Source organism: Copadichromis virginalis, linkage group LG18 (assembly GCF_057382275.1).
Source record: "Copadichromis virginalis isolate Kocher_CV1m ecotype Utaka linkage group LG18, C_Virginalis_male_GT1.1, whole genome shotgun sequence".
NCBI lineage: Eukaryota > Metazoa > Chordata > Actinopteri > Cichliformes > Cichlidae > Copadichromis > Copadichromis virginalis.
This window is the reverse complement of record NC_140635.1, coordinates 7,415,299-7,440,012: the sequence shown is the minus strand read 5'-3', so window position 1 is coordinate 7,440,012 and position 24,714 is coordinate 7,415,299. Positions and strand designations below refer to the sequence as shown.

The 24,714-nt window shown below is 42.1% G+C and overlaps 1 protein-coding gene across 7 annotated transcripts in view; it reads right to left on the bottom strand.

The window, feature by feature from the left end:
* The window catches only part of pard3ab (par-3 family cell polarity regulator alpha, b), a 285,627-nt gene that overhangs the window by 132,796 nt on the left and 128,117 nt on the right, over positions 1 to 24,714 (bottom strand). For 5 of the 7 annotated variants that reach the window (XM_085439578.1, XM_085439579.1, XM_085439583.1 and 2 more), the window contains 7 exons: positions 23,750 to 23,889; positions 22,970 to 23,098; positions 20,293 to 20,328; positions 17,627 to 17,674; positions 8,151 to 8,339; positions 7,244 to 7,414; positions 2,793 to 2,943 (listed from right to left, as the gene is read on the bottom strand). In XM_085439578.1, the coding sequence (XP_085295704.1) occupies positions 2,793 to 2,943; positions 7,244 to 7,414; positions 8,151 to 8,339; positions 17,627 to 17,674; positions 20,293 to 20,328; positions 22,970 to 23,098; positions 23,750 to 23,889 (864 nt within the window). The remainder of the gene's footprint in view (positions 1 to 2,792; positions 2,944 to 7,243; positions 7,415 to 8,150; positions 8,340 to 17,626; positions 17,675 to 20,292; positions 20,329 to 22,969; positions 23,099 to 23,749; positions 23,890 to 24,714) is intronic. The other 2 variants (XM_085439580.1, XM_085439582.1) reach the window with 1 other exon arrangement.

Genomic DNA, 24,714 nt, shown 5'->3' with positions numbered 1-24,714 from the left:
AAGACATTTGAAAAAATACCTTTAAAATGTTAATTTATGAGGAAAATACTAAGAAAAGCAGAGTCTACCAGCTTAAAGTTTGAGATTGCTGACCTTTATCCTCTTTGCCGAGTCCACAGTGGCAAATTAAACAAGAGTTCATATAAGGATTTAATCCTTTCCCTACCTCTCCCAATCTTCACAAAACCACTCTGTGGTTTGTTCTAAAAAGCCCAAACTGCTTATCTGTAGTGATTCAAGTACATGAAAAAAATCCTTTTATAACCCACTTGATTTTAAAACCACGTGTCAAAAAGAAGACTCAGAATACGTTACATGATATATTGAGGCTGAAATGCCTCCTTAAACAGTCAAGGGAAAAAAATCCACTGGGCTGATTAAGTGTTTAATAAGCAGAGAAAAGAGTCACGTGTCTGTGACACATAGCAATTATAGAGTGTGCAGCCCTCATAGGCCAGCCTTGGAGGTTTCAAGCATGCGGTGCCTGATCCTGGTGGACAAACGGACCACTCTCGGTGCTTTGATATCAGATATTCCCTGCTTAGCCCAGTCAGTTCACAGTGAAATCACAAAAACAAGACACGTGACAGAGGATCAAAAAAAGCACGTGGCACGTGTGTTGGGAGACACAAATACTGATGGGGCATGAGCTGCAACACTACAGCAGCACTGCGGTGACATTATTCAATTTAAGTTGAGCCTCATCATGTTTCACAAAATCCATCTCTCGCTTGTAAAGGTTGTGACTGGATGCAGCTCCACATTTTGGACAATATTTAATCATATTTAAGGGAGACTGACTGTAGAAAAGCAGATATTAATAACAATTTCTTTATTTTTTTCTTAGTACAGCCTTCCTTTAATTTCACCTAACAAACAATCTCATCCTCACCAACAGGCCAAACTTCACTTTGATTTTTATTCTGGAAGATTATTTTGTTTGTTTAGTTTCCATTTGTTTGGATCGAATCTCTTGCTTAAAGAAAGAGGAAAAAAATCCTTAAAGTATTACTGCAACGACTGTGCCACTCTGGTAACAACCTGAGAACCCATCAGCTCGTACACTGACTTGGCGTCCAAGTGCAACGGCTAGTTTTTCAGGGCTTCAGCATACCCAAACTGCGGATAACAAATATCTGTTCAAAACCCCCCTCTTTTGTTTTTGCTCTCGACATAGATAGACTGACTTGCAAACAAAGCATGCTCAAATATTTGCTTAGTTAACAAGACGCAGGAAACTTCTGTAACTATCTAATAGCTACCCCCGAAAAATCAAAACTGTTTATTCGTATTATTTTCTTTTTTCTGTAAAAGACCCTCTGCCAGGTTCGATTTTAAAGTTTAACAAAGTCCCATATTAACCACCCACTATGCTCCAGTTCAACCTTGACAGCTTTACTGCTTTTTGTTTTTCGTTTCAGGCAGAGAAAAAGACTCTTTGCAGTCTTTAGAAAGCCTTCTCCCGTCCAACAAAACTAAAGATCAGCAACTGTTGAAACACGTCTGGTCAGTACATTCTGGAGGCCCCTGCAGATTATGCTGATTTTGAACTGTATACACAAAGTGATGTATTAACTTCCTGAAGCATTAGGATAAACTCGAGCTTCACAAAAGATTCAGACATCAGTTTGTCTGGTCGGCAAAGTGACAGCGATCTCATTTGCCACTGCTAAGCAGACAACTGCTGTAAATCTGCCTCGTGCTTTCACTCCCAACCCTGTACGCTCATTATGTGCTTGCTGTTTGTTAAGCATGGATGAACGCAGCCACTGTAGCAGCATGGAGGAGCTTCACCTATTAAGTAGAAAAACAGTAAGAAGAGTTGAAGTAACTCTTATCTTGTATTTTAAAAAAGTAGCTCTAGGCAAATCTGTCTCATTAATCAATGCAACTTAATCTGAAAGTGTTTTCCATTTATGCAAATCGGTTGACTCTGACACTGTCAGTATATATAAAAGTGTAAGCTATGAGTGACAGAGAAAGTGTTAATTTATTTACATTAAAAGTATTTTCTGTGTCTTTTTTTTCCCCTTTGGGCTCATTTGCAATGAATCAGCAGAAGAGAAATTGAAGAATTCAAAGCAAATAAACAACTGCAAAGGACAAGATGTAGGAAGAAGGTCAGGTCATTTTGTTCTTTCTTGAAATTAAAACAGGCGAGCTTTGCGATTTCACCATCTGGTGCACAGAATCCTTTCTTTGACATTAACGAACATAACCACCCATCCATCAATCACTCAAGTGCTACACAAATGCAATCCTGCACAGATGCGCACAAAGCTCTTACACACAGATACAAATATGCTTGCTAATCACACACACGCACGCACACGCACGCACACACACGCGCACGCAGTCACTTTCAAACCAGCTCAGAGCATGTTTGAGCAAAGGGTTATTTAGAAACAGGGAGAGTTGCAGGTTTGAGAACCAATGCACGCGTGACACTTTCAGAAAACATACAAGCAACAAACTGTCGAGGGGGCATTTGTCCATCTCTGCCCCCTGCGGCCTGACAGAGACATTAAAAACCACTGGTTCCAGATGATACTGCTGGCTCATGCTGACAAAACCTGGCAGGCTAGCTTAGAGAACACACAAAACAAAATGCTGTAATTGCTGTAAAATGCTGCAGTTGTGACCCTATAAACATCCTTAAGCAGAAGAAACAGGGAATCACATTGCACCTGCAAATGGCCATAAACTACAACAAGGCAGGAAATGTTAGAACCAGTTGCCAATGAATGAGTACAAAAAAAAGGTCAAAATTAATTCGTTATGCTGGAACTCACCTATCGTGCGTGGCAGCATGCCTTGCCGGGGCATCAAGTTGTCATCGAGGCCCTCCAGGCCACCATACAGCGAGTGGGAGATTCGGCGCTCGTGGTCATCTAGGGAGGTGTTTAAAATCTGCTGGGGTCCCAGTGGGCTCCCTGGTGTCTCCTGAATGAAGAGGAAGCTGATGTTACATCAAAGACTAACTCCTTCCTTTGTTTGAATCACCTGTGAAGTGTTTTTATAAAGGTTAACAAAGAACAAATAATCCTTTTTAACGGGGACAGAGTGAAGTGCTAGAAGTTAAGTCTTACTCAAAAGTGAGAGAATGATTCTGAAGGGACCTAGCATCGCTAACATTTGTTCAATAGTAATGGCTGGACACAGGGGTGGCGATCCATGCTAATGCTACCAATGTGGTAACAAGGATAAATGAGGATGGATTTCCATTCGGCTGTTGAGCCACAGGCTGTTACCGAGCTGGCGATCCCCCGCTGGGGAAGATTAGCTTCCTAGCATCTTGACATTTCCCTTAAGACCCATGATGACAGTCTTTCTTGCTGGACAAATAGACCATTTGCATGCCCCGTTACCCTTTTGCACACATCTACTGCCTGAGAAGGTGTGTGCACGTGTGTCTTTTGTCCGTTGGATCACTGGATGTACTGATGTTTTCTGTATGGTTTTTGCATTTCTTTCTGAAGGTGATGACAGCTCTAATGATAACAGTCATAAATGTTAACACATATCAGGAAATGACACTATCAAACTTGACTCAATACTGGGACCAAATGACTCCAATCAATGACTATGACTAGCTTGGCTGGAATTTGAGTTTGGCAGAAGGTCTTTGCCCAATGATCCCTTTCACTTCAGTGAATGGTTGTGCTGCTATAAACACTGCCGAATAGATAGGGATGTAACAGAAAACTTCAGTTTATGAGAGCATACATATGGTGGTAATATTAGGATGCTGGCAAAAGTGTCATGAGGCAGATTACAGAAAAGAAGGCTCTTTGTGCAAGACTAGAAACATGTTCACATCCTGAATCACCTTTAGCTCATCGATCAAACTGCTTTTTCTTTCTTTCTTGTTAGGGATTCACCGGGGTCATTTAGACAAGACAAGTCTGTTTATGAAAAAGGAATAAATAAATAAACCCTTGCAGCAGCCCTGAACTCGATCTTGTGTTGTGAATGCAAGACGTTATTTAGCACAGAAACCTATAACTTTCCAATAAATGCACGCAAGTAAAAATACAGCACAGGCCTGCGAAGTGTAGAGTAATACAATAAGTTCACACTGGAAATAAGGCAAAATTCAAAACCCTTAAGCAAGACACCATAATAGCTCTTGTAGAAAGGTAAGAAAATCATAGACATTTCCTTTTTAAATAACTCCTCTTGTAGAAAAAAATGTTAGTATGCCAATAAAAGTTTCTACCAGTTTTACTGCTAACACGTCTTAATTTTTCTGGATGCCTTTCTTGCACTACAAATGAAGAAAGTCATTTGCTGAACAGATTAAACCGTTTGAACGATGGCAAACATAACTAATGAAAACTTCACATGGATAAAACAAATCAACTACGGAGAGCGACTCATTTCGAAGGTCGCCATATGGTGCTGTGACTGCCGGCATGCAGCTGCTCTTGACTTTAAATGAGGTAGTTAATGAATCGGGTGACTGAGGGGCCGGGGTGAAATGCCTCGGTAATAGCCGATGGGATTCGCCGTACTGAGGGCACGTGGACAAATCACACCGCAGCTCATTGCATATTCAGGCTGATAATTGAACTCCTGGAAGGTCTCGATCCCTTCGGGTGCCAGCGGTGATGTGGAAGTTGGCTGGTTGGAGTTCACTGCGTTTCTATGGGGATGGAGGAAAGATCGGAAATGGTGGAGCCTGTGATTTATGCAAAAGCAAACATTTGAGATTGATATCGGATTGACGGGGACACGGGAGGGAGAGTAAATAAAGATTTATCTGATCACATATGTCGCTAAATGTCAAATGAGCTATAGGTCTTATCCTATAGTAATTAGGTGTTATTAGATTTTAAGTAATATTTGATTGACGGCTGGTTATGATGCGTTAATCTATACTGAGCCTATGGGGCTTCGAGCTCAGACCAGTCTCTTTGAGAACAAGTGTATTAAATTGTTGTTTTCCTCCTCTTGTTTTCTCAGTGTCACGGACTCTATTTTTATAAATAGCCAGACACTTGGACAGCCTCAGGCCATGCCTCCAGCTCTGCATGTGAAGCAAAGATTGACGAGACTCCCAGCGCTCGAATTTTATTCATCCACCACGCTCTCTGTGAAGTCTCACTGCTTCGACATGTCGGCAACACACACGCGTGTGCATATACATAGGACGTGTTGGCAAACGGACACGCAGAAATATCCTGGTAAATAAATGCATATGTGCATAAGCTGGATGTACAAAAGCACAAACTGCACGCTTCACTACACATATATACACGCACACAGGCTGATAACACACACACAAGACACACCTCCAGGCTTAGCCTCTGCTTTCAATTACGAGGCGGACCGAGGGGAAATCAAAACTTTGACACACCAGGTTGGAAAAGGAGAGCAGAGAAGCCAGGCACTGCCAGAGGCGTACACGTGCACACGGATGTGCGCGTCCATTTGCAGACACGCAGCAGCGGTGCACACAGATTCAGCCTCAGCTTTCAAGCAGGCGACAGGCCAAGGTGTACGGAGAATGTAAAAACATGACATTGAGGGGAGGAGAAAAGTTGCGCAGCTCAGTTCGCAGCCGTGTATTTTTCCTCCACCTGCCTCGAGGGAGGCAGGAGTGAATGTAAGGGGTTGGTGAAATGCTATGACCTGACTGCTTCCTTTTATTTTATGAAATAATTAATTGATGCTTATAAGGGTATTTCCCAGTGGTTTGGCTTTGGGTTGTTATATATTTATCACAGAAAGGAACTCACAGAAATCAGGCCTAATGACTTAAGTGGCTATATTCAAGAACAGCAATGACAAATTTTAGAGAAACAAAAACAAAAAAAACCCCAACAACATGGAAACTGCAACTATAGATATTCTGATCTGAATACTAACAGATTGGAAAGTGAAATTTGCCCCATTAGAGTTGAAAATACTAAAAGTAAGGTTGGACTCTAGCAGACTGAAATAGCAGTTCTTTACCAAACTGCAGTCTGCGTCTAAATCTGGATGTTTTGTGAATCAGCAGCAGCAGTCGAAGAACTCACTACACTGCTTCAAATCACAGAACAGCTGGTAACAAAAAAGCCCGAGCATTAATACTGAATGAACGCCACCTTCTTTTGCTCAAAAACTAATGTTGACACGGCCTTGGGCACGATGTTTCCCCACAGTTTTCCCAATGAAACGGCTCAACTCTGCACAACTCTGAGGTTTGAATTTGTGAAAGCCAAGTCGGCTGCTGCAAAAGGTCATATATGCTCAGAGTGAGCAAAAACAGTAAATTATTATAGTTGCTGTACTAGTTGTAAAATCTTCTGATTGCATGGTTTACACAAAAGCGTGCTGGTCACAGCTATGATGCTGAACTTGAGTAGATCCCGACTAATACAGCATTCTTCAGACCAATATGAAATTTAGTCACTTTAAAATCCAAAATAACAGCCACATGTGTGGATTTCCCTAACATTTGTTATGTTTAGTTTAGTGCTGTCAGCTTTAACATGTTAATACGGCGTTAACGTGGGTAAACGCGTTAATGCTGTCCTCACGATTAACGCAATTAAATGAGGTTTTAGCGCACTCAACCCATCTGGAGTGGAGAATGGACAAATCGGACAAGCTGCCCAAAATGCTCCAGATGAGTTAATTGTTAATCGCGTTAGTCGTTAACGCCGAGGAACCCCTCACACGGACTAATCTGCGTTAACGGGGATTTGCCAATTTTGATGCGTTAACGCGAGTCAGTTTGTGTTAACGCATTAGCGCTGACAGCACTAGTTTAGTTATTTATGAGTCCTTACTAAGGTGAGGGCTTTGAGTACTCCGGGAGAGTAGAAAAGCGCTATATAAGAATCAGCCCATTTACTAAGGTGATATGTGAATGCTGTTTTAAAATAAGTTAATAACTGTTTTACAAGTCATGGATCAGTCGTTTACGCTCTGCCCCCTGGTGGACAAATTAAGCAATGTCAATGGTTGAAGGGCGTTTCTTCCATCTCCACTTTTAATTTTTCAACGTTGGAAATTCTGACACTGATTTATCTCCAAACAGCCAACATCAGGCAATATAACGGCCAATATGCTGGATAAGTTCTAAAACTGAGGCTTTAAGCCCTCTCAGACTCCCATTTAATCATCAGTAAGACACATTAGCAAAATCGGCAAAGCAGCGGTTCTAATTAAAAAGTAATGATTGTCCTGGTCTATATAAATTCACACAGCCGAGAACCAGACATTCAAATCCATCCTTCACCTTGGTTCCTACCTCATTTCTTTTGGCAACTCGCCTGGCCACAATGAGCTGGATCATACCACGCTTGTTGCCTTCAGTTGACATGGACTTGCGTAGCGTCTCCATAGCGTCTTGGTTGGTTTTGCCCAATAGCGACTCGCCGTTGACAGCAATCAACTGGTCATTTACTCGCAGTCGCCCGTCCTTTTAATAAACAACCAATTACATATGCTGTTTAAACTTTGAACACTATGGAAAAAGTGCATTGTGTATTTTTACTGACTGAACAATAAACGCTGTAAATAGACCTAAAAGCACTTACACCTCCGGTTTAACAATAACCTTGATCTAATCAGACAAACGACCTCACTCACTAAGAGGATCCTGTTTCTAGTCATGATCTAATGTCTTGGAGAAAACAGTGCTTTCAAGGCCATTATCATGAGCTGTCAACACAAGCTTGTTTGTATGAAAAACAATCAAGTTGAAGGACTATTGAAACCGACTGCAGCACTACAGACAGCCATGGAAGAAAGGCTGCTTTGTGCTCATAGAGCTCATCACAGCTTAAGTGTTTCTTAGAACCAGGAAAGTCGTTTACCTCACGTTCCCTGTTAGAAGGTTAAAGTTACTTTTTAAAGTTTGGCATATCGAAAAATCACACCTAAAATATAAAAAGCTTTAAGACAAAGACATTCTAATGTAATGTAAAGACACACAGATTTAATTCTAAACTTAATGATTCTGCCGCCGGCCAGGTGTCAGTTAGGACTTGCTGGTGTACATAACATTTAGAGTCAGATTTAACTGAATCAGCATCTTTAGATTTCAATTTCATATATAAAAAAAAAAAACTTGCCTCCATGAATGAACACATTTTTAATCTTTCTTCTTTGTTTCCATTCAGACGCTTTATTATTCATGAGAGAGGCTACTGTACCTTACAGGCTGCACCTCCATTTATGATGGATTTGACAAAGATGCCCAGATCTGCATGGTTTTCCTTGGAGCGGTTGCCTTTAACGCTCACACCCAAACCTGCAGAACCCGAGTCACTGAGGGGGATCTCAAAGGTCAGGAACTCTCTGGTCCCATCAGGGGTCAGGACCAACTCGTCCTCCTCTGTCTTCTGTAAGAGGCGAAGCAAAGATTGAGATATGGAGCCCAATTTACGGAGCGAAAGCAACCCGACCAGCGACTACAAAAGAACTTTTGAGAATCCGCCGAGACAGAATCACATTTAAATACATCTAAATGCTCGTACACCGTAATAAATATTTAATCATCCAAACCAAAAAACATTCATGCATTTAGCCTAAGCAGTAAAGCAAACACCCCTTCAGCCTTGCCACACTTTCTCCGTCTTCTTGGGGTTAGCAAAAGTACAAAAGTTAAAAGGACATTCATTTGGCTACTTGAGGTTAATGAAAAGAACCTGCATATAATTTTCAGCAGGGCAGTTAGCAGGGAGGTAAATCAGAGTGCAAGCTCATTATCTACAACAGATTTATTAGTGTTAGACTACCAGTCTTAAGTGTTAAATCAGGTGCTTAGTATATGCAGGCAGAGACTTCTGTTGTATAATTAAGGCACACGGCTCTCATTACTCAACGCTGAACCAAATAAATTAAAGAAATATCCATTCTGACATCAAAATGGCATCTTATAATAGTTGGGATGTGATGTGTTAGCTTTGATCTTTGGTGCCAGTGAATAAGCTGCAAGTCCGAGTAAGTTCTGCAGTGCAGTCTCCTACAGTGGAAGAATTTTGGAGAAGGATTGTAGCCCGCTCCGACAAATGAGAAATGACATAACACTAACCTGCTTCCCATCCACCAACAACAAACACTGCACAGTTATATGAAGCTCCACAACAGCCAATATCTTGGCTAACTGAACACTTCTGTCATGTACTTGAAAGCGCAGCGTGAATCAAAGCAAATGCAATTGGAGAGCATTTACTGTGAAGCATCTGCAGGTACACAACTAAGAAGTGTTCAATAACTGCAAATTTGCCAGTGCGTGTTTCTGATTAGATTACTGAGTATATACTGCATCTATATTGTGATTAATGTCAGCCTTATGAGGTGTTCAAGCTCAGTCCAATATGATTATCTCCTGTTAATTTCAAATCATTACAGCACAGATGCACTCCAGATCAACGCCACAACTACATTTAGTGTTTGAAGGACACGGAGACTCCAAATATGGCCAACAAATGTCAAGACGTACTCTTCTTAAACATCCCTGTATACTCAGGACTAGGGCCTCACCTCAGAACTAAGAGTTGTGGCTTAGATATTAAGTCACAGCTGAATGTCTCCACTAAAAACGTCTGACTAAAAGTGTTCCTATAGAAAAAAAAGCACAAACCTCGCACCTGAATCATGATGCCAAGTGCGTCAAACAGGCAGTAAACTTCCCAGTAACCCCGCATGAACACAGCAGCCTAATTGACATGCTGAGTGCTCTCTCTGTCTCTTCCCCTCCACAACAGGTGCTTCTCTCACTCTTTCTCTAAATTCATTCTCCCTCTCTCTTCCAGCTCCAACAATAAAAAGCTATTCTCTCTTGCTTGTTATTTGACAGCTGTCCTCTGAATAGATGGGTGCGTGCACGCTAGCGCCTGGCAATTATTGTGCACGCCTAATGAATTCAATCATCGGGCTCGGTGTCAGCATGTCATTAGCTCCCTTTGTTTGCTGGGAGAGAGATGGAATTACTCTGGGTGCAACCGAGGAGGGAGAAAGAGGGATGGAGGGAGAGGCAAAGTGGCGGAGGAGGAGGGCAAAGTGAGGATGGAGTAAAAAGGACGGGGAGGGAAGGGGAGGAAGGAAGGAGGAGGAAGATAAAGGACAAGGAAGCACGAAGAGCACCGTCAGGGTGTCTGCGTGTTTCAGAAAGACAAAAGAATGCTACCTGGAATAAAGTTGTGAGAAAATTAAAAACAGAGCACGAGTCGATTTGATACGAGTGCTGCAGGATAATAAAGACAACAGGAATTTAATTATTTTGGTGCAATTCATTCTGCTGGAATAAATTTAAGGCTAATTAAAAAGTGACTCCTGAGCTGTGAGTAAGTGAATAAGAAGAAAAGTGAAGTCACAATAGAACTGATCTGTAAATGAGGTTTTATTTCAGGGCTGAAAATAGCCTCCTGTTCCCTTTTAGATTTAAATCTAATAGTTTGATTGAATTTAACTGCCATATTTCACACAGCGTTATGCAAAACTTACAAGATAATTGGACTGGAAAGTATATCTGGTAACCCTGAGAGCAAAATAAATGGTAACGTCGGAGATGCTCCAAAGCCTTTTCGCCTTTCCAAAACACAAAAGAGACTGGAGAGCCTTCCAGCAACGGCAGTTAGCAGTTAGTCTGGTAGACATAGTTAAGACTGATACTGTATCCACAGATGGCAAACTCAGCTAAAAATCAATTAATTAATTAACTAATCAGTTAAGCCTGTTATTTTAAATGCTATAACTTACTGCATTTCTAGCTAATGCTGGTCTCTGTTAGCTAAAATGTGCTTGCTCATCAGCTGGTTCCACCAGTTTTTGATAAAAGAGGGTAGAGGTTGCTTCAATTAATTGTACTTTTTCTTCGCTAATAGCACGGGCATGCTCCCGCCAGGATTCATCAGGATCACTTCTGAGAGCACGAGACATTTTCTTACATGCATCGGCCTCCACAGAGTCCAAAATCCCGACCAACATTAATACGAGAACTTGTCAAAATCAGTGCTACTCTGGATGGAAATCAATGTTGTGATATTGCATATGATTAGCAAGATCATGTCACAGCAAATGCGTGCTGTCATTGAAGCTACAGATGCTTCTAATAACATTTTAGGGAGGGGGCTTAGTATTGTGTCTTTTTGTAGGTATTAACAGTCGTTAAACCACCGCAGGCTCGTTTACAGCATTTGCAATGTTGATTTTACACATTAAATGCGCACTAGCAAAGAATTTCCACCACCAACCAACACAATTATGGTTTAGTGTGGAAATATAATGAATATTATCTTTGCAAAAACGAAACCTTGGGCTTCTTTATTTTGAAGACGATGTCAAAATTTTATTTTTGCTATTTAACTTCATTGCTCTTCTTTCTGATTGATGAGACTCTCATTCAGCATGCAATATGTGCACTCCACACCACAGGGTTCAATGTGCTGTTTGAGGCAGTCACAAAGGTCAGAGCAAAACAGTTAAAGACTTCCAGCAGTGTTTCAGTCTGTGTCCTGCACCTCTTTTCTTCATTACTGAGAGGAACAAATCAAAAGATTTTCTCTGATGCTCTTACTACAATCTCGAAGCTCAATTATATAATTCAGTTACTTTACACCTATAATATCAATTTTCCCTCGATCCCTGCACACTGATGCGTGGATGCCGTCTTTCCATTGGCTGCGAGGGCAGCAGTCACAGCTTGAGCGAAGCAGTGTAAATAATGGGTTTCAGAGCGTGCCACTCACGAGGCATCCTGCGTGACAGCACTTTAACAGGCAGCGAGTGGGCCTGCCACAGATCAGGTATGGTACCATCTGTGGAGAGAAGTCTGTGGAGCTAAGATTAGCATAAACCGCCAGAGAAGCTACTTTTTCCTTCTTTTTTTTTTGGAAAGGAGCTGTGGGTCAGCCTGGGAAAAGTTCTGAAGTACATGATTTTACCACTAAGGCCAACTGTGGGCATCAAATGTGCTCTACTCCTACTACATCCCTGTTTACAGTGTGTAAGCAAAATTATAAGTAACATTTTATTACTATGTATAACAAAGTTACAACCTTCTGATAACCTATAATCTAAATTTTAGTCATGATCCAAAATATTTATCTTAAATTGGACGCAGTGTACCAACTTTTAAATAAAGCTTAATTGTTGTTTTTCTGAGATCCTGAATTATCTAACTGATTATTATTGTTATTAAGACCAGACAGAAAATACACCAACAAGAAAATCAGAAGAAAAAAAACCCACACAGGCACAGGAGGCAAAGAAGGTTCAAAGTGAGAGGAGCTGAATGAAGGTGATGGAAAGGAAAGTAGCGATGGGCTTGAGGAGGGATGGGGGGGAAATGGAGAGGGTGGAAAGGCGAGGAGCCGAAAAGAAAAGGGTGAGAAGAATGAGAGAGTGCGAGCATGACAATGACAGAGTGAGCGAGCGAGGGAGTGTGAATGAAAGGCCGACAGAAAGGGATGAATCCATGTGGAACACAAAAGGAGAGACACTGCCACCTCTCTCACTGCGCGCCTGTATCTCTCACTCTCTCCGCTTTTCGTATTTTTATACTGCTCTTTCACATTTATTTATTTTTTAAATCTCCATCTCCTCATCTCCTCCCTGTTTTGCGCCACCTCCCTTCCCCAGCTTCTACTTGTTCTTCCGTCGCCCATCTCTTCGGCTCCTCGTTTCCCCCTCTTATCATTTATTCCTACGAGCACACCCAACATTAAAACATCTAAATTTGAAGAGCCATCGTTTTTGCTTTTATCCTTGACGCTAAAGTAGTGATTGTGCCACACGGAAAACGAGCTTTTCTCAAAGTACTGTGCAGAAAGATGCACTTGAAAACGTGAGCCTCAAATTTGAACTCGGTTCAGATAAACACCGCTTGTCTGAAAACTCTGAAATCACAGGAAAAATGCTTTTTGTCTAGTTCACAGGTGGCATCCATAAAGTAAGCAGCTCCTTCTTTCTCAGTTATCCGACTTAAGAAATGGAAGAACTTCTACATAAGAACAACCACAGATTGATGGGACTGGAGTGTTTAAAGTCAGCACAGGTGATGACAGTGAGCTGGACGAGGCTTTGAGGATTAACAGGCTTTAACTTGGAGCAATAACTTTTGTTTTTTGTTAACTGCTGACCAAATTTTGGCTGTAACATAAAACTTGACACTTAAAAGAAGGAAAAGATGACGCATTAAATTCTCCTATTTAAGCCCTCTCACACACACAAGCTTTCTGAAGCCTTCTGTCCCTCTCACATTCTCATTTTCACTCATTCCCATCCATCCTCCCCAAACCTCTCCAGTGCAGCACATCTAATGCAAGTCTCACACCTTCAAAGCCTCTGCTCTTCTTTGTATGTGTGCAGTAACTAAAACTTGAGCATTACGGGGAATCAGACTCTTTTCCTGCTTTTTCCTTCTCCACTGCGGGGCCTGGAATGATTAGCTTGACTTTGGCTATATAAACCTGTCGATTTGATGGCATCTGGAAAAGTCAGTTGAGGGGAATTTTAAGGGGGGGAGGAGGAGGAGGGCTGGAGGTGATGACTGAAAAGAGAGAGAGAAGTAAAAAGGGGGCAGTGAAGGGTGTAATTGGTCGAGAGAAGTCGGGCGTGGAGAGCATTGTTGGCTGCCTACTGTAGCACAGTCCATCTCTGCTTATTCATACTCCAAATCTTTTCATATTCCTGGCTTTCTTTTGCTGCTTTATGCACTGCCATCCTCGCTCTGTGTTCCTGTATCTTCATCAGCATCACTCCATCTCACCCTTTACAATCCACACTATACCCAAAAAGTGTCTGACTTTGGTCGTTTCTGCTATGATCCTTTTTTCCAGTGAAGAAAAAATAAATAAATGTTCGTAGCCTCTTCCCTCGTCCTCGTCTTTCCACTCTCCTCCCCTTTTCTCGCACCCTCCTTTCCTGCTTCCCCCTTTTCTCCCCTCTATTCATGACTCCTACTTGTCCCCCCTCCCCCTCACCTTCTCTCTCTTCTCCCACTCTTTCTGATGTGTCTCGCTGTAGCTCCATGCTGATAAACCATGAATATCAAATACCTGTGTGATCGACGCACCTGAGGCAGGCACAGCACGGAGGAGGAGAGGAAGGCAGGTGTGTGGAGTGTGTATGTGTGTCATAGAGAAAGCCAGTGACAGGGGGAAAGAGAGGAAGTGTGTGTGTTGGTATGATTTGTGTGTGTGAACAAAAAAAAAAAAAAAACAAAAAAAAAAAAACCAACATGTTATCCTTCTATGATATGACTATGCTGATAGACACTTCCTTTACAGCCTTATGGAGGCTGATATCCACACACACACACACACACACACAGTCACATGTTCAACTTGCAGTCCAAAACTAATCAGCTGCCCTCTTTCTAGCTCTCCCTCTCTCTCGGCCACTAGAAACCATTTATAACCTCATCCAACCCCAAGCAATTACACTAGCAGCTGCTCCCAGTCACTCTACGCCCGTGTGTGCTAGTGCGCGAGTATACTTATGTGCAAATGTGTAGTGGTGCGTGTGCATCTGAGGTGTTGCGTGTTTGTGTAAATCGTGCCATATGACCCGTGCGTTTTAGAGTTTGCAACGTGCAAAAGGCTCTTGATAGTCTATGTAGCTGCATACAGTGTGTGTGTGCGTAATGTGCTGTATGGGTGGCTGTAGTGTGTGTGTGTGCGCGTGAGGGTACAGGCCAGGTGGCAGCTTGAAACATCACTTTAATTAAGCCAAAAGGCCTGTTCTGTGGTAGAATGGCCCTCTCTGATTGACTTGTATGTGTCACCACCGGGCCGCTGGAAAACACAGAAACACCACTGTGCCTGCTGCCACCGAGCTGCAACCATTAATCACTGCTGCTATTCTCCTGTGCTAATAATGATACAAGTTATGTAACTCCAGTAATGACTTCTTGCTACATTACAGCTAAAAAACCCCACTAAGCTGCTATTTACCTGAGGTGGCGATAACACCAATATTCAGATCATGTACAGTAGTAAGAGCAACAGATACCCCATCAACAGAAAAACTCCAATTTCAAAGTTTACAGGGTTGCAGTAAGTTATGAACTGTCCACCAGTCGTGACTACTCAATGTATTTGAGTAGAAGGACAGAAATTGAAATGCAAAGATTATTTGAGGCTGAAAGCAGTACAGTTAGGTACAGTAATATTATCTTTTAACAGACTTATTGACCTCACACAGAGACTCAGTTCATCCTCTGTCTGAAATGTGTCCTTTTAACTCTTTTAGGACAGTTTTCTTTTCATTCACTGCAAACAGAAGGTGGGTTGTCGCTTTTGAGCTCATGAAGATCCATGTTTCCCGACATCATACAGAGTGCAAAAAACTGTCCGAAATAAAATGTTTAGAGCATTGTCACGTCTGAGCTTTTGGCCATCAAGGATCACCTGCACACTGAGTACACTGGGCACAGTTTTAGAGCTTTGGACGGTGGTTGAGTGGTTAGGACCTATGGAGTTAGAAAGAAAACCATCTGGACTTCTTTAAGTTTCCTTGGAAACATTTCACCTCTCATCCGAAAAGCTTCTTCAGTTCTAAGAGCAACTGAAGAAGATCCCTTCCCAGACGCCTTAACGCCCACTCACATCCTGGGTCATTTGATCTCAATAAATCACATGATAGGGTGGGGCTAGGTTTCACCAATGGATTCGCCTGAAACCTTGGCTGATTGTGATCTACACCCACTCCCATAGGGTTTAAAATCTGGGACTCTCCACCAGTTGCTCTTAGACCTGAAGAAGCTTCCCAGATGAGAGGTGAAACGTCTTTAAAAACCTCAAGAAGTCCAGACGCTTTTCCTTCCAAGCTTCTTAGACTGCAATAACCTGGATGACTGAGAACCTTCACAGACAGTGGGTAGGACTGTTGGCTCACATGTGTAGAGTGACTAGGATCAGGAATCCACTGGTCAGCCAGGAGCTTCCTGTGTGGAGCTTTCATGCACTCTCGCTGAGTACTTCAGCTTCCTCCCACAGTATGTTAGATTGATTGGTGATTCTAAATTGAGCATAGGTGTGATTGTGATCATGAATGACTGTCAGTCACTCTGTGTTAGCCCTTTTGTTCCACCTATCACCCTCAGGCTTCAGCGTCCCCACTGTTGAATACATATAAATAATAGGAAAAGCACAATAGGTACTGCTTTAAAGTCAGGCTTTGTTTTATTAGTTATGCTCGCTTAGAAGACACCAGCATTTTAGACTTTAAATAAGAATACTTGTCACCGTTATTGCCAGATAGATTTATGCTGACATAGGCCATCAGACATGCAGCAGCAATAACCAGCCACCTAATGTGGAAAATGCAGAGTGAGGAATATCATATCAGATCTTTTGAGATAGAGATATGATGCAATTATTACCCCAGTCAGTAGAGCTGACTCGTGGCTATAAACACAGCTCAACAGTGCTAGTTTCTCCAAAGGTTGAATCTGAATGCCTGCCATGGAGTCTGCTGTTATGATCCAGAAATATGTGAGATAATTTCATTAACTTCCTGGAATGAAAACTTTGGTGACTGTGCATTCTCTTTCAGTTAATCAAAAATGAATTACGACCCCATATTCCACCGTTGACAGCATTTATTGCTTAACAAATAAACTGTGCACAGTTGTATAAATGAAATATGGCGTAATGTTTGTTATATTTTTGCAAAACCTTAGAGGAGTCCAAAAAAAAACCCCGGACACGTTCGGTACTTTACTTCATGTAACAACTGCTGTATCGGGTGCTGTATGTTACGAAGCGTTGAAACAAAGAGCAGAACATAGAAGCTTTGATGCATCATGCGCTCACGGTTTTCACCGACTGACTTGTTATTACGAGCTGCAAATGAAATGTTGCACTAATGCACGGCTTTGGTTTGTCATGCAAGTTGTAGTTTAAAAACAAAAATACAAACCCCTCCCACACAACAGCACCACACTTCTGACCTCCTCACAGACAAATACAGTATAATGCTGCCAGATTCTTCTGTAAATATATGCCGTGTCATGGGCGGCCATGCTGAATGCTTTATCACGCTGTGAAAAAATCCTTCATCATTACACCAAAATGTGCTAACAAATTACCATTTCATAACAGCTTTGTGTGCAGAGAGAAACATTCACATGTGATAGATAGCATCTTGGCACGGCGCTGCTGTAGCATTACTGCTGCTCCTGCTGATGGCTTTTCAATATAGCATTGCAGTAATTTTCCATAAGCCAGTATGACTAATGGCATAAACAATGGAGCTGAATGTTCACGTTATGGGCCCATTATGAAACTATCAGAGCAGGCATGTAAAGACGGATGCCTTTGATCAGCACTGTATTGTAGCAGCCAGGTGCAGAGAAGAGGATTTAAGTCTTAAAGTGTGTCTTAAGTGTGCGTGTGTGAGGCAGAGAGAGAGGCGGGGGGGGGGAGTGAAATAAAGAAAAGGGGAACTAACAAAGACAGAGACAGGAGACGAAACAATGAGAAGAAGGGGGCGAGGAAGAGACAGAAGAGAAAACCCAACAAATTCTTTTGTTTTTACAGACCATTGGGAAAGCAATGGATTGCTTAAATGACTCCCAGTCTATTTGTGCAGCCACCCAAAGTATCTCATTTGCCTTTCATGCCTTTTCCCCCTATACAGCACATAATAGCCCATGCTGTTGATGTCATGCAGCAGTTACCTCTATCAGCCAATGGTGTTTCCCGGCTGTCACAGGCTGCCGTGGATGCTAAAGGGAGCAGTCAAAGTCAACAGGTTAGACACAGAAGCCCCTTAGACATGGACCACTTACTGAGTCCAAGACACTACTTGCAATAAAGAACCTATTTGGCCAGAAAGTTTAAAGTGACTTGACCAAATATGTAACAAAGAGGGTCATGGGCGCTAATGCCATGGATGAAGTGCTAAAAGAAACAGGAGTCTCCTTAATCATTGGCCATTTTTATTGCAATGATTGGAGAGCACGGTGGCTTTACCGCGTAAACATGACAAAACAACTAAAAGTTTTAGCCAACCTCTAAAGCACTACTGTAAAATCGCGCGTAATTTTTGGGTCATTGGACCGATTTCATAAAGCGAGTGCTTTTTCCACTTCACTTGCTGCATTTTGTCTGCCGTGTAACCCTTGACAGAGCTCTCTCAAAGGATGAGTCATGCTGTGCCGGCTTCCAAAAACCCAGCTGAGTGCCGGCAAAGCCGCGGATCTAAAAGCTGTCTACATAGTAAGTTTTGTTAGCTTTTTTTAACACGACTAACTGCACTGTAGAGATGCATAACAGAAAAGTTAAAGAAAATCAACAGACATAATTAAGCTCCCCATGCGGCACGTGAGCCTGCTTTTTGCTTACTGTTAAAGAATTGAAAGCTTTAGATGTTTTAATTAAATGCTTTTCAACTTTGGACAGTTGGCTGAACAAAAGTAATGATTTGAGAGTGATTTGAATTTTCACAATGTTCTATAGTTGTTTTTATTATGTGGTCACTTAAGAAAACTAATACGAGAATGAGGACAATAATAACGAGCTGCTGTCCCAGGGGCACTGATGTTATCCCGCCTTTTCCATTGGAAAGCTATCTAATACTTGCATGTCCATTAAAAGATGTTCTTTCGGACCCACTCCTTGCCCCTTACACCATCATGGTGCCTCTGCTATTGTTGCTGTTATCGGCAGTGAGATGTTTAAAATGAGGCGCCTGACAACAGATAACATCTGAAAGGCACTGAATCCATTATGGCGGTTGATGTTCCGGGAAAGGGTAAGGAGAAGGCTCATCTGGAGGTTTGGAGTTTGGAAAGCAGGAAAGAAGGGAGTTGAAAAGAGAAGCGAGAGGAGACAGCAGGACTGTGGTGCTTTTTCTTATCAGTCTGGCTCTGGTTCACATCGATCTTTAGGGTGGGAAACCTCCAAAATTGAGGAAACGGACATTATTTTCTTTCATTAAAGACGCAAATTGCAAATTGCTACATTATATATATATAAATAATTAGGCTAGCATCAATTCCTAAAAAGATCAGAGTCAGAAAGAGACAAAACCACATGAAACTGCTACACAAACCACACAGACCACCTGGATTGTTCTTTACATTACTGAGAAAAAAGAAATGTGAGTAAAAGGCAAAAGCAAAGCAATTAATTCCCAATAAATATTCCAAAAGTTTAAACTTATAGTGCACTTTTGGAAGGAAGACAGCACAATTCTTCCAAGGATGGCTTATACCATTCCGACTTTAAAATGTGACATTGAAATGCAGCAACGGGAGACACAGTGGTGTTTATCTGCACTTATTCTAATGCTTCTGGAATGATACGCGTCATCTTTTCTGCACATGTGCACACATATGAAATGTGCCAGCTGCAGTCACAATAGTCAACAACGCCCCGCCATAACGCTTCGTCACGACGAGGATCATCCCCACAGCTGGCAGGTAGAACCGCCAATCAGATTAACTGGGCAATTACACTTCTAATGTGCCACGCAAAAACCTAACCAATTACCTGCACTCAGCCAGATGTAACCTGAAGGTAAGGCCAGATGTGAAGATGTGAAGTCTGTTAAATCACAAATCAAATTTGGCATGTAAATGGAGAGTTATGGAAATCTGAATAGCTTTTTAATACGAGCAGTAAAAACAGACGAGCTTTTAACAGCTGCTGCAATCGAGAGCCTTTTTGGGTAATGTGTGCCATAAAGACCACACTGTAACAGTTGGAGACACTGTACATCCTGATGAGGGCTGATTATTCACAGAAGGTAGATTCGGAAACATACTCCATAGGGTACAATCCCAAGATTAAGAATCTCTGTCAGACATTTATAGCACGCTATATACTTTATGTTAAATTCCTCAATTACGGAAACCGTTAATCTATTAAAGCTGTCAAAGTGTCTGTGCACGTTTCACTGCACTGTCTGCATTTCCCCCTAAACTAAACTGGGTTTGTTATTCGCCTCACATATCAGAGCGGGTCTGCAGCAACAAGGCCAGACTGACAGCCTTATCCACAGCTAACAAATACAGCAAACTTCCACCTTCACTGGCAAACACAGCTCTGAAGGGAGTTATGGAGCAAATTATACTGCAGCACAACTTCAACAGCCACATACTGATGAAGCATGAAATTGTGACTTGTTACAGCGACTCTAGCTAGAGATTTAAATTAGTGACTAACACTATAGGTAGGGTACCGACTTGCACTCTGATTAACCAGCTAGTTTAGCAGCAGAGGCTGGATGCATGCATAAGTTGGGTGATAAGAGCAGGAGGGGGAGTTTGGGCTAAATAAAGAGTTGTTAAAGAAGAGAGGTGGAGGTTTGTTGCAGGTCGGTGTAAGGGTGGTGTCTTACCAAATCTCTGGGGATTTGCATCTGGGGCTCAGCATTCTAGAGGATGGAGGAGGGACAGAAGAATCAAAAGTAATCAGGAAATAAAATATACTCATTTACATAAACAGTGAACATTCGACTATAACAGAAATCAGGGAACTAGTGGATAAAGTTAGGCAGTTCAAGAAAAAGCACATGCAGGATATGAAAATGATAAATCTGACGAGTGCAGAGACTTTGAGTATCAACCGTGGCTCGGAAACAACTGAAGCGGTCGCAAAGACAAAATGTCATATCATCGAAATGCTGTCTTTGCATCTGCACAAACTTACAGTTTCACTTTCATGTACTCTAGATTTTTTTAACCATCCAGCTGTGCCCTATCGCAAGATGAGACAAACATCCAGATTGCTTTCATCGCAAGAAAAACGACCCGAATAAATTCACAGCCACAATCTTTACAAGTAAAATCCGCCGTGTAGACCGAGATTCTGAAACATTCACACAGTTTTGACTGTAAATAAAAAGTCAGCATCAGTCATCAAACAAAACAACAACAACAACAAATCTTGGTGAGCACCAGAATTTAGCCACGCCCAAAGTGCGGTTCAAAAAGGATCGTCAAATGCATTCGGCACAGTTTAGTAACCGCTTTGAAAAAGTTGCTTGAATTTAACTACATTCAAAACTGTAAAGGACAGAGCTGCTTTTTACAATCCTGCTTCTCTCTGAAACTAAATGTGATTTTATGCCAGATTCTTGCATTGGTGATGCAGGAATTTGAATAAAAATACAGCAAATCTGAATAACATTTCCAATTTCTTTGTTATCCTACCGTTACAGTGTAAGCTCAATTTCCTGCTCAGCGTATTACGTGTCACACTGATGTAGTTTCACATTAGTGATAAAATAGATTGTTCAGCTTAGATTAAGGGCTTTTATACCTGCTGAGAATTATGTCACCTGTAATACAACAGCTGCTCACTTAATTCTTTTCATTACTCTACATTAGATTTAATATATTAGGCTTAGTAATCGCCATTTGTAATTCATAACTATGTGCCAAGAAAGCCCGATCTCGTTTTTTTTTTTTAGCTTAAATTACCCAAGTAATGCGCTACTGTGAATTTAGAACATCTTTCACCCTTATGTTGTTGTTAACTGACAGACCGTTTCGTCTCTACAGGCTCTAAAACGCAGAAGAAAAAGTGCAGTCTAGCTTTAGATAGAGACTCGAGCTGCTCATTTTGAGCACTGGACCTCATCTCCCTCGAGTCCCATTTCAGCCCTTTCACATCGCACTCTCCACCCTCTGCAGCTGATAACCACAGATCAAATAAATCCTGCCATCTAACTACCAGCTATGCAGAGTCAGCCAGACTTAAAGCTCTGCTGTAATCTAAAGATGAGTATCGACCAGTGTGGCAGTTTGCCTCATCAAACTTCACCCATGGCGACAGCCAGCCAATAGCCTCATCTGCATCGCTCACTGTGATAATTGTCACCAATCAGCCGTTTGATTGGCACCGCTTGCTAGTGAATAGCTGTTTGTGGCTCTGCTGGCTGTCATGGCTTCTGAAGGTAGAGGGAGAAATAAATTTTTGCTACAGCAGAGCAGAGATTTAAGGCTGTTTGATGCCATTACTCACGTTAGTACTCGATAAGCTGTGTGTTAAAGCTAGCAGAGGTAGGGAGATAGCAGAGAAACCTTGACTGTTGCTGTAGAGTAAACACCAATGTGGTTTAAAGCGCACCCACAGCCTCCACTGTTCACTTCCCACACATTAATAAAGCCACTTAATTCTCTGTGTTCTGCCATCTTGCTTCTGCCTTGGTCATTATAAGCTCCCTTCCTGATTAAAAAACACAACTTTGAGGCAACGCCATACATGCCGAGCATCCTGTTACATGTTTCTGCAAAGATAATTAAGTACAACATCTGGCACCATGTAAAAACATGAACTTCATGAACATAAACAAACATGAAAACTAAATTAGCATCAGTATGCATGAATCACTGAGAGTGGCTTCTGCCAAGACTGAGTGACAGCAGCAGCATCCAAAAACTGCTCACAAACAGTTGTATTTCAGTTTGTAAAATGTAATGTGTGTAGACTACGCCTGATTGATATTCAAGCCAAGTGTGTTTTTCACTCTCTGCCTGCTACCTGCCCTGCGTCTGTCTTTTCATCCACACATCCATCAATCTACCGAGTCAGCTTGGAGGCAAAACACAGTGAGAGGAGATGGAAATGCAGATGCAGAGAAGGTTACCCACCAAATGTGAAGAAAGAAAGGGAGCTGGTGAAGGAGGATGGAGAGGAGGGTGATGGATAATGAAAGACTGAAGACAAAGTGAAATCGAGAAGAAAGGAGAGGGTGAAAAGACAGCTCTACAGGTTTCCACCGAGGCTAGCCGCGACTTGATAATAAAGAGCGGTGCGGCGATGGAGCAGGATCATCAATCTGCATGCTCGGCTAGCGTGCTGTGTTAGCTGGGAAATGAGAAGACGGCACAGCCCTCACTGGAAGGATTAACAGGGCTTGTGACAGCTCAGGATCACACACGGAAGTGCTCACACACATGTGCCAGAACACACCATCTCTGTATATACATAAGTTACATATATATGTCATGATATGTAATTCATTATGGTGACAGGGTGAAGAGCTGCAGTGAGGCGAGCAGCCAACGTACCACTTCTCGGGGTAGGAAAGAGTCCTCCTGGCGTAAAACCAGCAGACCCACAGCCCCGCCCATGGGTGTAGCTCTAAGCAAGGAGACCACTTCCTCCTGGGTCCGCCCATTCAGGTCCACGCCATTCACCTGAACAGGAGGAGGCACAGTAATTGGGTTAAACTCTACATTATCTTGTATGGATTATTATCTAGGCTTGTTTTAAAAAAAGGTGAAACACTCAAATCTCTTAATTCCGCCTTTTGGCCGTGACAGAAAAGCAGCAACACTTTACATTTTTATCAAAGCGGCAGATGGTTCGTTTTCTAATTTGATTAGTCGATCAACTAGTCGCTTTAGCCCTAGTTCAAACAAAGTTTGAAAATGAGAAAAACATGAGGATAAAAGGATTGAAAGTTTTGGTGGAATAACCCCATACATTCAGAGCTGCACAGTGTAATCCTTTATGCAAATGGTTTGCAACGTGGGATGATGCAACTTCAAAAGCCGTTCTGTTTTTGCTGCACGAGATAGCGTGTGGAAGCATAGTCTTTGATTTAATTTCAGGATCCACATTTCCATTTAAAACAGTTACGAGAAAGGAATTTGTTACACTTCAGCAGATGGCAAGCAGCGTATATCACATATTTAAAATTGCCGTTTTGGAACGAAATCACCGTTCCTACGTGATGCACATCTACCTTCCAGATCACAATCGCCATCTAAGACTTTATTAAATGACTAAATTAAAGCCTCCTCACACACGCCTTGTAAAGCATTACCGCACTTTTCTGCACTTACCTCTAGCAACCTGTCTCCTGCCTTGAGACGGCCATCTTGGATAGCAGCTCCTCTAGGCAGGATATTCTTCACGTAGATGGGTGCTGAGCCCCCGATGGGAACATCCCGTGACGTTATACTGAAGCCGAGTCCCTCGGGGCCTGCGGGATGAGCGGGTGAATAAGTGAGGATGCAAAATCGAATGATAGGATCTGGTTTTATCTTGACGCACAGTCTCCTCTGTACCTCTGGATCTCAAGCTGCTAAAAATATGTTAACATTCAACTGATAAAACTCTCCTGTATCTGAGAGGGCAATAATATTGGCTGGTGTTTTGGGAGACATTTAGCTGAGAGTCAAGTGGGTTCTTTCATTAGGAGTAAAGGGTTGGTATGAATATAGTTGTCCCACCCGAGGGGAACACTTGACCCATTAACAATGAGTACCTCATCTCTTTTAATAGAGCACACTCCTAACCAGTTTTTCCAGCACCATCATCCAGTAACAAGTGGCCCACCTTACCTGAATTAAAGAGTGCGTCCCCCAGTGTCAGAGGAGATAACTGCAATCCACGTTAATAAGTGAGGCCATTGTTTAGGCCACTGTGAATTTACTACTGCAACATCGTGATAAACACGATCCGCCTGATTCTGTCTGATTCAGCTCAGCATGCAGCTGAATGATTACATCATACTTTCAGGAAATAATCAGTAGCATATCACAATGCTGAAAAAAACCAGAGGCAATATAATCAGCATTACAGCGACAACCGGTGCTGTAAATTTCACAATAAATGCCTCTCACACCATCATTTATGAAAACTGACTCTGTGTTTTGAGAAGAATACACCAACGAGTCTCTCCTTTCCCTCGTGACCTGGCCTATAAGGCACACAGTACCCCGAGATGTTGTTGATCTACATGTGCTCATTAACCTGTGTTTCTGTGGGCGGATTGCATTTGGCTTGTGTACGTTTGTAAGTTTTG